Genomic DNA, 16767 nt, shown 5'->3' with positions numbered 1-16767 from the left:
ACACTGGTATCAGACCAACGGAAAACCTGCCGAAAACAACTTGAATGAAGAGACAAGAGAGGTACTTGGCCAAGTTTGGTTATCTTTCTTCACAATCGGCCAAAAACTCAAACAGGATGTTCAAGGTAAAGTTAAGAGGATCAAAGATGACCTTATGCTGTCAGAAAGACAAATCAATGAAGTTGAGTGGTCAATCACTACTATTCTCAAACAACTACATTAAATGGAGGTGATCTGGAGCAACAAGCAGAAACAGAAGAAAAAGCAAAGGTTGAAAGAGAATTTGCAAAAGAAAGTGTGAGCCAGTGAGTTTATTGACCAACTTCTTGTGAAATGTAAAAAAAACATGGGGGCCTTTTACATCTGTTCATGAAGTAAAAACTCTTGTTTCTAAAAAGCCACCTGAGCTAAAGACATTCTTAAGGCAAGAAATCCAATGTCAGAGAGTCACCCACCAACATGATGCAGATGTCCACAGAGATCTTTACCAGGTCAACAAGGTATCCCAAGAGGAGATGATTAAGAATCTCAATGCACTCCCTGGAGATGATTTCCAAGTTGAGGAAGCAGTGGTCTTCCCTTGTGAAGAGGAAATAGTGCAAACACTTACAGGAGCTAAAGAGACAGAGGGTCAGGATAAGGAACTGTTCCAGCCAAACCAGTCATTTGCCGTCATATGGGATGTGGGAGAAAACAAAAGATGGTACGTTGGTCGTTGGGTTTTACCTCGACGATAATGGGGATGCAACATTTCAAATAGATCATCTGATGCGTGCTGCCACAGAAGATGAAACTTGGCAGTGACCACTTGGCACTGATGACATTCAGGGCACTATAAAGCAACAGATTGTCCCGTGACAGTTTCAGGAACTTGGATCTTTTCTCGAAGAAAACCATGTTACATTTTTAACAATGCCCTGGGCCTGGAGATTGAAAGTGTGTTTAAAGAAATAACTCAACAAAGGTGAAATAAACAACAAATTTTGTAAAAATTAGTATTAAGTCAACCTCCAATTGTCAGTGAATTTTCTGATATGCACTAACATATTGCCTGACCCCACAAACATAGGGTTGGGCACCAGAACCAGTGAAAAAATCCCCAAAATAAGGAAGTTATGGCCAAAAATGTGATTTTTCATAGAAAATAGCGGCCATTTTGGATTTTTGCTCTGCACACTTTTTTCTTGGATACAAGATCAAAACTTTTGTCATTTTATGTTGAGATAGGTTTAATAGAATAGAAAAAAAACTGTCCCTGCAGTGAAAAATAACAAAAAAGTATTTTTGACCCATGTACAGTATAGACCACTTCTAATATAGGAGTGGCTATCAGTTCAATTTATCAGTATTTTAGTATTTTTACCAATCACATTATACACTCCATATCATCAAATATACAAAACAAGTTTTTCACAGCTAAATCTCCTGGTTCAGGGCTTTCCAACAACACCAAATTTAAGTTCATAGGTGCTGTCCCTTTTGAGTTACAACCTTTTGAAAATACCGTTACGCATGAGTGATTTTTAGTGCATCCAGCTATAAATTCCCCTATACTTACTGCCACCATGTGGATAAAAACAAATTAGGTGCACATTTGGGGTCACAACAACAAATACATCAATCTTACATAGTTGCAACTTATTTCATTAAGTAGAATGTATATACCAAGCATTTAAAAATACACTAAAATTAAAGAGCGTCTCGTCACGGATGAACGGTCACCAAAACAATCAATTTTGAAATGACTGTAACTTCTGTTCTGCTTGACCAATTTCATTCCAACAAGCGTTTTTGGATTCAGAATAGAACATTCTACCTGCTTGTAAACTTTATATTGAAAAATGAGATGGTGGGTTACATGGCCTGGTGGATTGACGTGTAATGCCCCTACTATAAACCTATATCATATTGAAGATACAAAAATCTGAAAGTGTACTATTATGCCCTTTGGGCAGTTAGCAGTCTATTTACACCCAATAATGTCTGCTTTTGAAACTCGGTCCAAAGCAAATAAGAAATTAGGTGATGTTGTTTACACTGAAGCAGCTGGCTTTCCAGCAGGAACCCTTCCTGTAGAAAAGGCAGTCCTTGAAACTATGTTGTAGCCTACTTGTTACAGCCTAAGAGAGCAGGTGCAAATGAGAGAAGTAAATTGGATGCTGCTGGTATGATAGCAATGATGTTGCAAGAACATTGGTTGTTCTGCAATTTGTATACAGTTTACACTATTGCAATTAAAAATCGTGTTGTTAAGATTTATGATGAATTTATGTATCTTTTGAGAATAAGAAAATCTCGTCAAAACAATCGGCATCAGAAACGAGTGAATGACTTCAATGACAGGTCCAGTGGTGTTTTTGATATATTTTGTGAAAATAACGTACAAAGAAAATAACTTGAAGCTCTCCATGGAGTAACGATGACCAGTATGGAATGGGACTTTCTGAAAGATCAACGCTCAGAACGAAAAATGTATTGTGAGGATTACATTGACAAACAGTGGTGTAAAACAATGGAAAGGCGAAAGCAACATCTTCATGCTCTTGAACGATCAAGGTGCTCCGAAAAAAGAATCACGGAAGAATATAATGAAGGTTTAACTGAATTAAATGAGATGCTTTCAGATCTAGTGCTGTTGAGGTCACTTCAGACGACACTCCAACTGATGATGAAGAGCCTAAGCCAAAGAGGAGAAAGGTAGCTATTAATCATGTGGTTGATGACACTATGGCAAAGCAATACCAGCATGTTCGACTTACTTTGCAAACTGTTTGCAGTGAATTATGAAACCTTGGACAAACTAAAAAGTGTTTATCATATGTCTCAGCTCCAAGCAGAGGCAGCTATCATGGAAACAGCAAACAAAATGTTTGGAAGAACTTGGAAGTTTCATGGTAGTGACCCGGATCAACTCAAGTTGGACACTTTGCTGGACAGACATATTATAACGAAAACCGGCAAAAGCATCGAAACAATGGCTCTTGATTCCATTGTTCAAGAAATTATGTTTTCTAAGAATAATGCAGCCACTACATATGCTAATGACGGATCAAAAAAACAAGGAGCATCGTAATCCATTCCCAAAACTAGCAATATTTTTAAGCTGAAAAAAGGACACAAGAAGCTTCCACTTCACACATACATAACAAACTTGAAACTATACCTTGAAAATATTGTATCAAAGACTGATGTGACAATGGAAGACTTTCAGTGAAGCTATCACAACAATTGTGACTGAATCAAAAAAGTAGTGTTTACGTACCACAAACAGTAAAAATTTAAAAAAAATTCCAAAACTTTCAACCCCTATATTCAAGGGGGTAAACGTTATTTTAAAGCGTTAAAAGTAAGATGGTTGGTGTTTTTACATGTTTCTCCATATTTTCAGGGGGATAGAGCAGAACTTGGTGCAAGTATAGAATTTGCCACCCTGGTCAACATGACGTCACAAAATGGACGCAACTATTATTGGGAGGGTGAAAATAAGGAAGGTAAAAAGCGGCGGAATGGAGGTGATAAGACGGAATGGATATGGATTTTTTGACAATTTTACTGTGTTTTTTACAATAAAAATGTTAAACCAACGTCGAGTGTTGAATATAACTACCTAGAATGACATAAAATTTACCAAATTGCATCAATTCAACTAAACATTTACCCAATTAAACTTTAAAAATAAAAATATGAAACGTTTGCAACTAAATGTGTTGTAGCTAACTAATTTCTGCTCACATTTTAATTTTTACAATAAAAGTACCAATCTAACGCAAAGTCTGCAAAGAGTATGTCTTGCTTTATGCACGTGGAAAGTTTCAGGTTTATATCTTATCTACAAAACGGGCAATCGTCGTTCAAACGTAGCCGCTGGGCGACACTTTTTTCCAATGCGATGTAAAGGCGAATCGATCCTTATTCAGTATAAGCCTCCCTGTTTGCTGCGATAGGTAAATAGTGCTTCCACTAAACTTGCTGTAGTTTTCTCGTTTCTGCTCGGATTTTAACAATTTTGCCATTGTTAGAAAGCACGATCATACATCTACAAGAATCAATTAAACAGTAGCACAAAATAAGTACTAGCTTTATCTTGTGATAACTTAAACTTCACCAACTTGTAACGATTCTCAGCAATTTACTTTATATAATAAAATTACTAAACTTTTGCAAATTGAAAGAATATGACTTGCTTTATGCACCTGAAAAGTTTCAGGTTTATATCTTATCTACCAAACGAGCAATCGTCGTTCAAACTTAACCGCCCAGCAAAGCTTTTTTTCAATGCATTGTAAAGGCGAATCGATTCGCCCTTACAATGCATCGAAAAGAAGTGTTGCCGAACGGCTACGTTTGAACGACAATTGCCCGTTTTATAGATAAGATGTCAACCTAAAACTTTCCAGGTGCATAAAGCAAGACATATTCTTTTAGTTTGCAGTTAATGATTTTATTGCAAAAATTAAGTTACTGAGAATCGTTACAAATTGGTGAAGTTTAAGTTATCATAAGATAAAGCTAGTAGCCTATCTATTTTGTGCTACTGTTTAATTGATTCGTGTAGATGTATGATCTTGCTTTCCAACAATAGCAAAATTGTTAAAATCCAAGCAGAAACGAGAAAACTGCAGCAAGTTTAGTAGAAGCACTATTTACCGATCACATCAAACAGGGGGTGGCGTAACTGGCGTATACTGAATAAGGATCGATTCGCCTTTACAATGCATTGGAAAAAAGTGTCGCCGAGCGGCTACGTTTGAACGACGATTGCCAGTTTTATAGATAAGATATGAACCTGAAACTTTTCAGGTGCATAAAGCAAGACATATTCTTTTACTTTGCAAAGATTTAATGATTTTATTGCAAAAATTAAGTTGCTGAGAATCGTTACACGTTGGTGAAGTTTAATTTATCACAAGATAAAGCTAGTACTTATTTTGTGCTACTGTTTACTTGATTCTTGTAGATGTATGATCGTGCTTTCCAACGAAGGCAAAATTGTTAAAATCCGAGCAGAAACGAGAAAACTACAACAAGTTTAGTGGAAGCACTATTTGCTTATCGCAGCAAACAGGGGTGGCTTATACTGAATAAGGATCGATTCGCCTTTACAACGCATTGGAAAAAAGTGTCGCCCAGCGGCTACGTTTGAACGACGATTGCCCGTTTTGTAGATAAGATATAAACCTGAAACTTTCCACGTGCATAAAGCAAGACATACTCTTTGCAGACTTTGCGTTAGATTGGTACTTTTATTGTAAAAATTAAAATGTGAGCAGAAATTAGTTAGCTACAACACATTTAGTTGCAAACCTTTCATATTTTTATTTTTAAAGTTTAATTGGGTAAATTTTTAGTTGAATTGATGCAATTTGGTAAATTTTATGTCATTCTAGGTAGTTATATTCAACACTCGACGTTGGTTTAATGTTTTTATTGTAAAAACACAGTAAAATTGTCAAAAAATCCATATTCATTCCGTCTTATCACCTCCATTCCGCCGCTTTTTACCTTCCTTATTTTCACCCTCCCAATAATAGTTGCGTCCGTTTTGTAATGTCATGTTGACCAGGGTGGCAGATTCTATACTTACACCCAGAACTTTTGGTCTAAGTCCCCCCCTAGCCCAAGTCGCTGATCGCAGTTTAATAGCTCAAACAAAGCCGAAGTCGCTGATCAGAGTTTCCTAAACAATTTGAAACAAACTCGAGGGTTAGCGGAAACTGCGGTTAGCGGACACTGCGGAAAAATGTTTGCGAAAACTGCGATCAGCGAGGGTTAATAATAATAATAATGTATTCTGGTCCAGTACACATGGTACCGTACTACAGAGAAAAACATTAACATACTCGCAAATAACAATTGATAAGAAAACATAAATAAATAAAAATAAGAAATTTTTGAAGAGAAAACAAAAATCAAAATTAGGGTTAGAGCATAGATTACTCTATGGTTAGAGTTAGGGTAAGCGGAAACTGCGGTTAGCGGAAACTGCGGAAAAATGTTTGAGAAAACTGCGATCAGCGAGGGTTAGAGCATAGGTTACTCTATAGTTAGGGTAAAGGTTAGCGGAAAAATGTTTGCGGAAAAATGTTTGTGGACTGCGGAAAAATGTTTGTGGAAACTGCGATCAGCGAGGGTTAGGGTTAGAACATAGATTACTCTATGGTTACAATTAGGGTTAGCGAAAACTGCGGAAAAATGTTTGCGGAAACTGCAATCAGCGGACTTCGGTTTTGAGCTATTTTTTTTCTCGATCTTTTCAGGGGAAAAATTTTAAAATGATTGCGGAAATTGCAATCAGCAACTTCGGCTTTTTTTAATTTTTTCTCTCGATCTTTTCAAGGTACAAACTGACGGTCCGAACTGTTAATGGTACGAACTAGGTTGCATCCGAAGAAACCCACCTTAGCAAGCAAGAAAATACTACAAAGCAACATACCTGCATTACAATTCTTCCCACAGAGTTCCCACCCGCAGTAATGTCAAAAAATACGTTTGGTAGAGCCATGATGTTTGTTTGAGTTGGAAATATAACAAAAACTTCTAAGTTGTAAACTTCCCACAACCAATTAACCACAGCACCTAGCAAACGAATAATTTCAGAAAAGAAAGCGTTTCAAACGATTTTCTAAAGCTCTCTTGATTACAGAGTTGCCAGATTATTATCAGGTTGGCCATCAGGTATCCCATTAAATTTTGCCATGTTTTACAAAGTTAGCCAGATTTTCTAACTTCACACATTAATTCATGGAAAGTATACTTTTTGAACTAAACAGACTCCGTATCACCTAACAAACAATGTAAAAACGTTGCATTTTTACTAGACTTGTATTCAAATTTAAATATAAATGTTTATTAAAGAATTTGTATAATGATCACTCCTGAAACGTATCATCCGCTTATTTCTCTACACAATGTTTTTTTTATGTTGCCCCGTGTTATTCCATTGTTAATGTATTGTTAACTCCATTGTTAATTTTTACAAATTAAAGTGCTGGTATTGTGCTATATATTATACACCGTATGTCTTAATGTTCTTAATTTTGGGTCGTTTGTTTAAATGTTTGGGTGGCAGCTGACTTTGGTGACCTTTTGGTCTTTCGCTGCCATCCTTGTTGTGCGAATTGTTTGTGCTTATTGTGTTTTTGCTTTTTGTGTCTTTCTTTTTCGACAACAAAACAAAAAATAAACTGAACTGAATTGAACAACGTAAGACGGAATACGGCAAAGACAGGCAAAATAAGTCGAAGTGAAATATTGTTGTAGTCGATTGCACTGCAGTAGTAAACCACTGGTAGACTCACCTACAGTGATGTAAAATGCCATGTAAGTTATACTGAGAAAATAACGCAAGAATATAATTGAAGTAAAAGATACAAAAGCGCTGATTTGATTAGAACGGCATGCAAATAATCAAATCAGACGTTTGTACACTGCAGAAAAAATGTTACTTTTAACTAGAAAAGACCAGAACAAAAAATCACACACTTTAACTACCAACAGGAAGTGATTGTGGTTATTTTTGATTGTCCATAGTTCAAAACAACATTTGGAATTTCCCTTGTATTGGGGTTGAAAAGCCTTGTTGTGTAAACTTGCTAATTGTAGCCTATCCAAGAATTTTACAACCCTGATAGTCTAAGCCTTTTACATCCTTGGCTGGCAAATTGTATAGTCAACCATCGTTATTCTTGTTCGCTCTCTTCACTGATCGCTTTTTTACTGCATCAAAATATTTTTGAGCAGTTCAATTCAGTTTTGTTTTCATTTCTCGCTATTATGTAGTGGTTTGACTTGACTTTGGTTTTGAATCTTCATCCTTGAACTGACAAAGCTTTGATGGATTATTCCTGGTGGTTTCGCCTAGTTGCAGAGGCTTTCGACATAGGGCCGGTTATTGAGATTGATAGAGTGAAGTTCTAATGTTGTTGAGGTGTTGTTGCTTGGAGATTATTTCATCTTTTTGGTGCCACTAAAGAAGAGCAGTCCTCAGAATGTGTTGCCTGTTTATGATGTCTGCGGTGATCGAACCTGAAAAGTTATCTTCGATTGCATTCTAATTATTGTCAGTTTTATCTGGTTCCATCATCATGACTTTTTGTAAATCAAATCACAGCAGATTTTTGCTTTTGGCATCAATAAAGGCCCAAAGTTATAGACAAAATTCTTCATCTGGCAACAGTATTAATCTCTAAACACGTGTTAAATTATTGAACATATTCATTAACATATTGAACATATTGAAAAATAAAACATAGGCTATTTGAGAAGGTTAAAAAATGTGTGGTTTATGAAAATGAGAAATTAAAATGACCACTTTCTTAACTGGAAGTCTTTTTTTTCTTTGTGCAAACCACACTCTTTTTCTCCACGATTATGCTTTTCCTTTTCAAATCTATGAGCATGTGGCTCAACCTACGGGTTTTTCTTTGTGGCATTATTGTGTTCCCTTGTGTCTTATTGATGTCGTGAAAACCTGGATGCCTTCATTCTCTGTAGTTTCACTATAAGATAATTGTGGCATGATTAGGAAATTTAAACGCTAGATAGGTATTTGTGAATTCTTTTGTGAATGCATGATTAGGAATTTAGAACGCTGACTAATAATTTGAGAGCATTCTTGCAATCGGTGTCTGAATTTTGAAAAAAATTAAATTTCATTTGATTTTTACAGGTTATAAATCTCATTTAATTTTTACAGGTTTAAAAACAATTTTTATTCATTCTGTGCAGATTACTACAGGTTGAGCCGATCATAACAAGCATTTTGCTTCTTTGTGATGTCATAGATGTTGCCATCATTGTTGCTTGGTTTCCATTGGGACAAATTGATTGATACTTTATCGTGGCGGATGAAGGCTGTCCTTAGTAATTCTGGAGTTTTTTTTCTGCAGATTGGATTACGGTTATAATATTTAATATCTTTTCAGGAATGCAGGTTTAGAGGTTTTTTTTGCAGATTAAATTACAGCTGTAATATTTAATATCTTCTCAGGAAGTACAGGTTTAGAGTTTTTTTTGGCAGATTAATTTACAGTTGTAATATTTAATATCTTTTCAGAATTATCGATTCTTTACTGTTTACATGTTTTTTGCAGACCTTCTGATGATCCGTTAGGTGAAACAATTTGTAAAGGCTTCAGATAGTAATAACTACATTTGATTTAATTCGCTCTGCTTTGCCTTTTTGCTTGGCATTGAGCACTTTTTGTAGTATTAATAGTTTTCATTGTTTTAATATTGCTCCTAGCACTGATCTAGTTGAGCACTTTCTTTTGATGCTACTATCCAGTTATTATGAATTTGGAAAAGATTAACTACGGTTATTCTTTAAAAAACATTGCTATTCCAAGTAAAGATCGATATTTGAAGACGATGTTAGGTAAGCTTGAAAATTTTATTAAACGTTTACGTTGGAAGGCCTATTTTTTCGATCTTAACCAGCAAGATGTTTCTCAGTCTGAGCATTTTAATAACTTTGGCTTTACGACTGAAAGAACACCTCCACAGCATGGTGCTTTGATACCATTTGAGAATGGTTTATACGAGATGGTTCGTAAGATTAAGTTCAAACCCATTTACAATTCTTTTCAGAGAAAACTAACTAATGACATTAAGAATATTATTAACTCTACGGATCTGTTGATATCAGCAGATAAAACTACTAACTTATACAAAGTTAAAACCCAGGATTATAAAAAATTGCTTAATGATAATGTATCGGCAAAATACAAAAAGGTGAATCCTGCTATCAGTGACACGATCAATACTGAGGCTAAAACGATTGCCAAGGCGTTAAAGGTTGATGATCGGGTTGAAAAAGTATCAAGCAACCCAGCGTTTATTACGCTAAAAGATCATAAACCAAATTTTACATCGAACCCTAAATGCAGGTTGATTAACCCTTCCAAGTCCCAGATTGGCCGTATAAGTAAACAATACTTGGACTCTATTAACGTAACCATCCGTGATGCATCACGACTGAATCAATGGAAAAACACAGACTCTGTGTTATCCTGGTTTAAGGCTATTCCATCTAAACGTCAATGCACCTTTATGAAATTTGACATTGTTGATTTTTATCCATCCATTACGGAGGAACTTTTGTGTAAAGCAATTGAGTTTGCCAAACCATTTATGGACTTGGATGATTGTATCATACAAACAATTTTCCATGCTAGGAAATCGTTGCTTTTTGATGGTGGTGATACTTGGGCTAAGAAAGATGGTTTGTTTGACGTTACAATGGGCTCATTTGATGGTGCTGAGATTTGTGAGTTGGTCGGCTTGTTTCTTTTGAACGAACTTTCTGCTATTGTTGACAGAGACATGCTTGGCTTATATCGTGATGATGGTCTGGCTATTTTGCGTAATTTATCCGGCCCTAAGATTGATCGTTTGAGAAAGAATGTCATTCAATTATTTAAACAACATGGCTTAAATATTACTGTGGATACTGGTCTAATTGAAACTGATTTTCTTGACGTCACTTTGAATTTGCTATCTGGTAAATTCTGGCCTTATAGAAAACCCAATAATGATCCAATTTACATTCATGCCCAGTCCAATCACCCATCCAACATTAAAAGACAAATCCCGACTATGATTTCAAAGCGATTGTCCGCCACATCATTTGGCCAAAATGCATTTGATAAGACCGCATCTGTTTATAACGATGCCCTTTTGAAAAGTGGTTTTGCGGAGAGAGTTTGCTACAACCCTGCTAATAACTTACGAACATCTAGGAAAAGGAGCCGGAAAATTTTATGGTTTAACCCTCCTTTCAGCTTGCAGGTTGATAGCAATATTGGTAAGGAATTTTTCAAACTTGTTTCCACACACTTTCCACCCCATCATAGATTGCACAAAATATTCAACCGTAATACTATTAAGCTGAGCTACAGTTGTACTCCGAATGTTGCAAGCGTCATATCCTCCCACAATAAAGCAATATTGCAGGCTGATAATATACTATCGCAGCCTGGTTGCAATTGTAGGGTGAGGCCAGATTGTCCTTTGAATGGGCAATGCTTGCAGAAGGCCATTGTTTACAAAGCTACCATTGATAACAGCCCGAAGGTTCTTAATTACATTGGTTGTTGCGAAACTACTTTTAAAAAACGTTTTTCCAACCATAAATGTACTTTCATGGATAGGTCTAAACGAAACAGCACCGAGCTATCTAAGGCAGTTTGGGACCTTAAGGACAAGGGTGTTGACCCTAAAATAACTTGGTCCATCCACAGCTGTGCTCGGCCTTATAGTGGTGGTGGTCGTAACAATTGTGGCCTATGTTTGGCTGAAAAGCTGGCCATTCTGAAGGCTGATAGTGGCCACCTTTTGAACAAGCGTTCGGAACTGGTCGGCAAATGTCGTCATAGAAACAAATTTAAACTCAAGTACTTCAAAATAAAATAAATTCCTTTTGATTTTCACAGGTTTTTAAAATTTCATTTGATTTTTACAGGCTATAAATCTCATTTAATTTTTACAGATTTATAAACGGATTTTATTTCATTTGTTCAGGACACTACAGGTTACATCATCACAATTCCTTGGGATTTTTACAGGTTATAATTTTGAAAAAAATTAAATTTCATTTGATTTTTACAGGTTATAAATCTCATTTAATTTTTACAGGTTTAAAAACAATTTTTATTCATTCTGTGCAGATTACTACAGGTTGAGCCGATCATAACAAGCATTTTGCTTCTTTGTGATGTCATAGATGTTGCCATCATTGTTGCTTGGTTTCCATTGGGACAAATTGATTGATACTTTATCGTGGCGGATGAAGGCTGTCCTTAGTAATTCTGGAGTTTTTTTTCTGCAGATTGGATTACGGTTATAATATTTAATATCTTTTCAGGAATGCAGGTTTAGAGGTTTTTTTTGCAGATTAAATTACAGCTGTAATATTTAATATCTTCTCAGGAAGTACAGGTTTAGAGTTTTTTTTGGCAGATTAATTTACAGTTGTAATATTTAATATCTTTTCAGAATTATCGATTCTTTACTGTTTACATGTTTTTTGCAGACCTTCTGATGATCCGTTAGGTGAAACAATTTGTAAAGGCTTCAGATAGTAATAACTACATTTGATTTAATTCGCTCTGCTTTGCCTTTTTGCTTGGCATTGAGCACTTTTTGTAGTATTAATAGTTTTCATTGTTTTAGGCTACAGTACATGTAGTTTTACATCTTTTTTAGCGTTGTGCATCTGCTGCATGCCACAGTGCGTTTTCGTGTCGTGATCTGTAGCGCACCCTGCATGGGGCTAAGGGGCTCAAGCCCCCCCAAACCCGCCACAAAAAATCAAGTTTTGTATGTTCCCCAAATAAATGTTGAGGAAAATAGACGCGCCTCCAGCAAATAAGTTAATTTTTTGTTTAAATTTGGGTTGTAGCTTTTGATTAACACTGCTTCCTGAATTTTGATGTCAAATTGAGATTTGCCTTTGCGTAAAATTTTAAATGAGTCAGCAGAGAATTTTCGATCGGTACAAAAAGAACACTCCATGATATGGTCTTTGATGGCACTTTTAAAGTTCAGATGCTCTCGTCGTCAAATGTCTGGTGGACATACCGATGTACCGTACGTCAATGCTGAAGCACACGGACATGTAAAACTGTATACGAAATTTGAGCAGAAAGACGAAGACGTCTAGGACTTCAGTTGAAAATACGAACTAATTTTGAGTGTTTTGTAAGTAGGAAAAATGTTCACATCAAATTTAATGTTTACAAAATTAGTGTTTTGTTTCAAACTGTTTTCGTGCTAGTTGTTGTTTTCGCGCTTATTTGTATTGGCAAACAGGAAGCTAATTCTATTTTGTCATACATGAGGGAAAAGTCAAGATCTATAAAAGATTGCGAGAGTAGACGTAAGAATGAGGAAGCTGATGGTGCTAGTAGCATGGGGTTCACTAGGCTAACTTGTAATCTGATTGAGAGAGCAAATCCTGATGTATCGGCAACCGGTGGGTTGTGGGCCGTGAGTGCCTTAAATATTAATCAAAGGTATGGGTATTGGCCTATTGTCACTGTCACTCAGGGGCGTATCCTTAATGGAAGCAAGGGAAGCATTGCTTCCCCTACCAAAATTGGAAAAAAAAGATAATATTTTTCAGTAAAACGATTTCGTAATTTCTTTATCTGAATACGAATTAGAACAGTTTTTAACTCATGTCCCGTCTAGGTTTTAATTTTAAAAAAGTTGGAAGCTTACGGAAGCAGAGATTCGTACCGCATCCATTGCTCTCGTTTTTGCTATACAAAGAAACAAGGTGAGAAACAAAGGAAAAGAGCAGAGGAAAGTTTACGCGATTTACGTTTCTTTCAACTAATCTGTGGAAGCAATCTCAGAGTTGCTTCCCGTTGGGTATTATTCCGGTGCGTAATGAAAAAATCTAAGGCTTTGGGGTTATATCTGCCTTGCAAGGAAAAGTTTGAGCCTAATGTTAGATTTACACTGTTATCCTGGCTACTAGCCTACAGCAGTAGGTATAGCTGTAACTGAGCAGTTAAGCTGAATTTTTGGTGTTCTCTAATTTGAGCCGCAGTTTTTGCCCGTTCGTGTAAGAGCTACCTTTCATTTTAAGTTAATAGCTGTTTATCTGCTAATAAATTTCATACAAATATTACCCTAAAAATGTTTCCAGAAAGCACTATAATCCATTATTCAAGTGTAATTTTGCAAAAAATTTCCGGGGAAGCATGCCCCTGGACCCCCCTAGGATATGCATGCCTTCGGCACGCTTTTACCCCCACGACAATCAATCAATCAATCAATCAAATAAAATTCAATGCCATGTTCTTATTCACGATGTTTCTGACCACTTTCCTATTGTAGTTGTGATAAACTCTGTAAAACCAAAACAAGAAAAATATACACAAAAAGTAAGGAACATGAAAAACTTTGTTGCTGATGAATTCGTTTGTGATCTGGAAAATAGCTTGACCAACCAATACACAGAAAGGAATGATTCAGTTCATAGCAAATTTAATCATTTCATCGACACTTTTAATGACACTTTAAACAAGCATGCACCTTTACGATTGTTGTCTCGAAGAGAAAGAAAACTCAAGACCAAACCATGGCTAACAAAAGGAATTTTGAACTCCATCAAAACTAAAAACAGACTATATCACTTAAAAATAAAAGACCCAACAAACACTTCTGCACAAGCAACATACAAAAAGTACAGAAATGTACTTAGCCTACTCATACCAAAGAGCAAGCAAAACAAATGCATTACAGTTTTCTTATTACGCAAAGCAAGCACAACACTGGAAAAATATGGAAAACCATAAATGACATCATCAAGTACAAACATAAGCACTACCAGAAGAAATAATTAGCACTGACAATGAAAAAATATCTGACCCTGCACAAATAAGTAACTGTTTTAATGATTATTTCACAGAAATTGGTCCTTCTATGGCATCTAAAATCTCTCTACCGTCTCCTGGCTCATTATTGAAATTGCAAAGTGTCCCATTCTCCTTTTTCCTAAAACCTGTCAATCAAGAAGAAGTATTAAAACATCTTAATAATCTTTCTGTCTCTAAAAGTACAGGACATGATGGAATACCTATGAGATTTGTCAAACTATCCTCACCAATAATCGCCCCTTTCCTCACCAACTTATTCAATGAGTGTATCGATAAAGGTGTATATCCTGATGTACTAAAGGTCGCTCAAGTTACCCCAATCTTCAAAAGTGGCTCCAGGAAAAATTGTTCCAACTATAGGCCCATATCACTATTGTTCCCCTTCACCAAAATATTCGAAAAATGCCTGTATGAACAAATGTACAATTATCTAACAAAAAAAGACCTGATCACACCACATCAGTATGGATTTAGACCACAATATTCCACTTCGTTAGCTGTGTCAAACGTTTGTGATAACATCTTAACTAACCTAGATAATAAAGATACAACTTGCTCTGTATTTCTTGATTTAGCTAAAGCCTTCGACACAGTTGATCACACTATTCTCATACAGAAACTGCAAACATACGGTTTTCGGGGCCTTCCATTACAATTGTTAAAAAGCTATATCAGCAATCGTCTACAGCACACGGTCGTCAATGGAATCTCTTCAAACTCAAGACAGGTTACCTGCGGTGTGCCCCAAGGATCGACATTGGGACCCCTTCTTTTCTTACTCTATATAAATGACTTACCAAATTCAACAAACATGAATGTTAAACTATTTGCTGACGACACCAATCTTACGATGAGCGACAAATGTGAAATAAATTTGCAGAACAATGTGAATGCCGAAATGCAAAAAGTTTACAACTGGTTGAAGCTTAATAGATTATCATTAAATTTCTCAAAAACTGAATACATGCTAATAACAAATAAAAAACACATAAAAAATTTTAACATTAACATTGGTAACACAAGCATTCAACAAAAAAATCAAATAAAATACCTTGGCGTTTACATAGATAACAAATTAACATGGAAATATCACATAGATAAAATTTGCGGAAAAGTAGCAAAAGGGTCATGGGCGTTGCTTAAACTCAGAAATTATGTCAACACAGACACTTTAAAAGATGTGTATCACGCTTTGATTTACTGTCATTTGCAATATTGTATTTCAAGCTGGGGAAAGGCCTGTGACAGTGCACTGGATCCATTAATAAAATTACAAAAAAAGGTTATAAGAATAATTACGAAACAAAATTACTATGCTCACACTAATTTTTTATTTTTCAAAATGAACATCTTGAAACTAAAAGACATACATAACATTGAAATAAAAAAACATATGTACAAAGTTCATATGAATGAGTATCCGTCTACGTATTGTGATTTATTTACAAATGCTTCATCTATTCATCAGCATAACACAAGATATCAAACAAGCAACAATTATTTTATAAACAGATCAAACACAGAATTTGGCAAGAAGTCCATGCAGGTATTGGGACCAATGCTCTGGTCAGAGGTTCCAAGTAGGCTAAAAAACTTATCATTTCATTGTTTCAAAAAAGAGATCAAAACGTTAATTTTACAAAGCTACAGTGCATCGTAAGTGATATGTTATGGAAACCAACTTGTCAGTTGCTTCGGAAACTTTATTATTCTCTGCTTGCTTCATGGAATTTTGTGTTTTGGCCTACGTTATCATCAATATGTTTTTTTTTTGTGCGTATGCTGTTGTTGAAGCGCGGGAACGTTTCAATTATTATTTTTCTCTTGTAAGCTTATTTTAAATGGCAAAATCGTAATTTCCGTAGGGTGGCAATTGACTAGTAGACTGTATGGTCGTCTCGTTGTCTCCCTGTCGGTATGGGAACTTGTGTAACTTTTGTACTGTGTATATTGCATATTTCAAACATGTACCTATGTTCCTGTTACTGACAAATAAAACATTGATTGATTGATTGATTGACTTTCATTGCTTTCCTTGCTCAACCACAGTTGCCAGATTTTGAAAAAAAAAGTAGCCAAAAAAGTAGCAAATTTGCTTCCAAAGTAGCCCAATTTATAGCAGGGGGCGCGGGAGCTATGTTTTCCAACTTCTGGGGGGCTTCGCCCCCCAGACCCCCGTGAGGCGTTCTAACACTGTCACACTTTTGGATGTCTCTGTTAGGCATACTTCATAACAGAACTGCTTAGCCTCAGTTTTGTCATGTGTTGGGTTTTTTTCACTGAAGGACAAGGTGTACAATCATCATTACACAAATTTAACAAACACACATTTTCATCAAGCCATTCATTCTTATTCCAATTATTACTACATTGATTAGTG

The 16767-nt window shown here is 35.8% G+C and overlaps 1 protein-coding gene across 1 annotated transcript in view; it reads right to left on the bottom strand.

The window, feature by feature from the left end:
• The window catches only part of LOC145767629 (peptidyl-prolyl cis-trans isomerase-like), a 34298-nt gene extending 27671 nt beyond the window's left edge, over positions 1-6627 (bottom strand). The window contains exon 1 of the mRNA XM_082579483.1: positions 6434-6627. Coding sequence (XP_082435609.1) covers positions 6434-6502 — 69 coding nt within the window. The 5' untranslated portion in view covers positions 6503-6627. The remainder of the gene's footprint in view (positions 1-6433) is intronic.
• Between the last annotated feature and the right edge of the window lie 10140 nt (positions 6628-16767).

Source organism: Aplidium turbinatum, chromosome 3 (assembly GCF_918807975.1).
Source record: "Aplidium turbinatum chromosome 3, kaAplTurb1.1, whole genome shotgun sequence".
Lineage (NCBI taxonomy): Eukaryota > Metazoa > Chordata > Ascidiacea > Aplousobranchia > Polyclinidae > Aplidium > Aplidium turbinatum.
The sequence above is the reverse complement of the archived record's forward strand: the minus strand, read 5'-3'. Positions and strand labels throughout refer to the sequence as shown.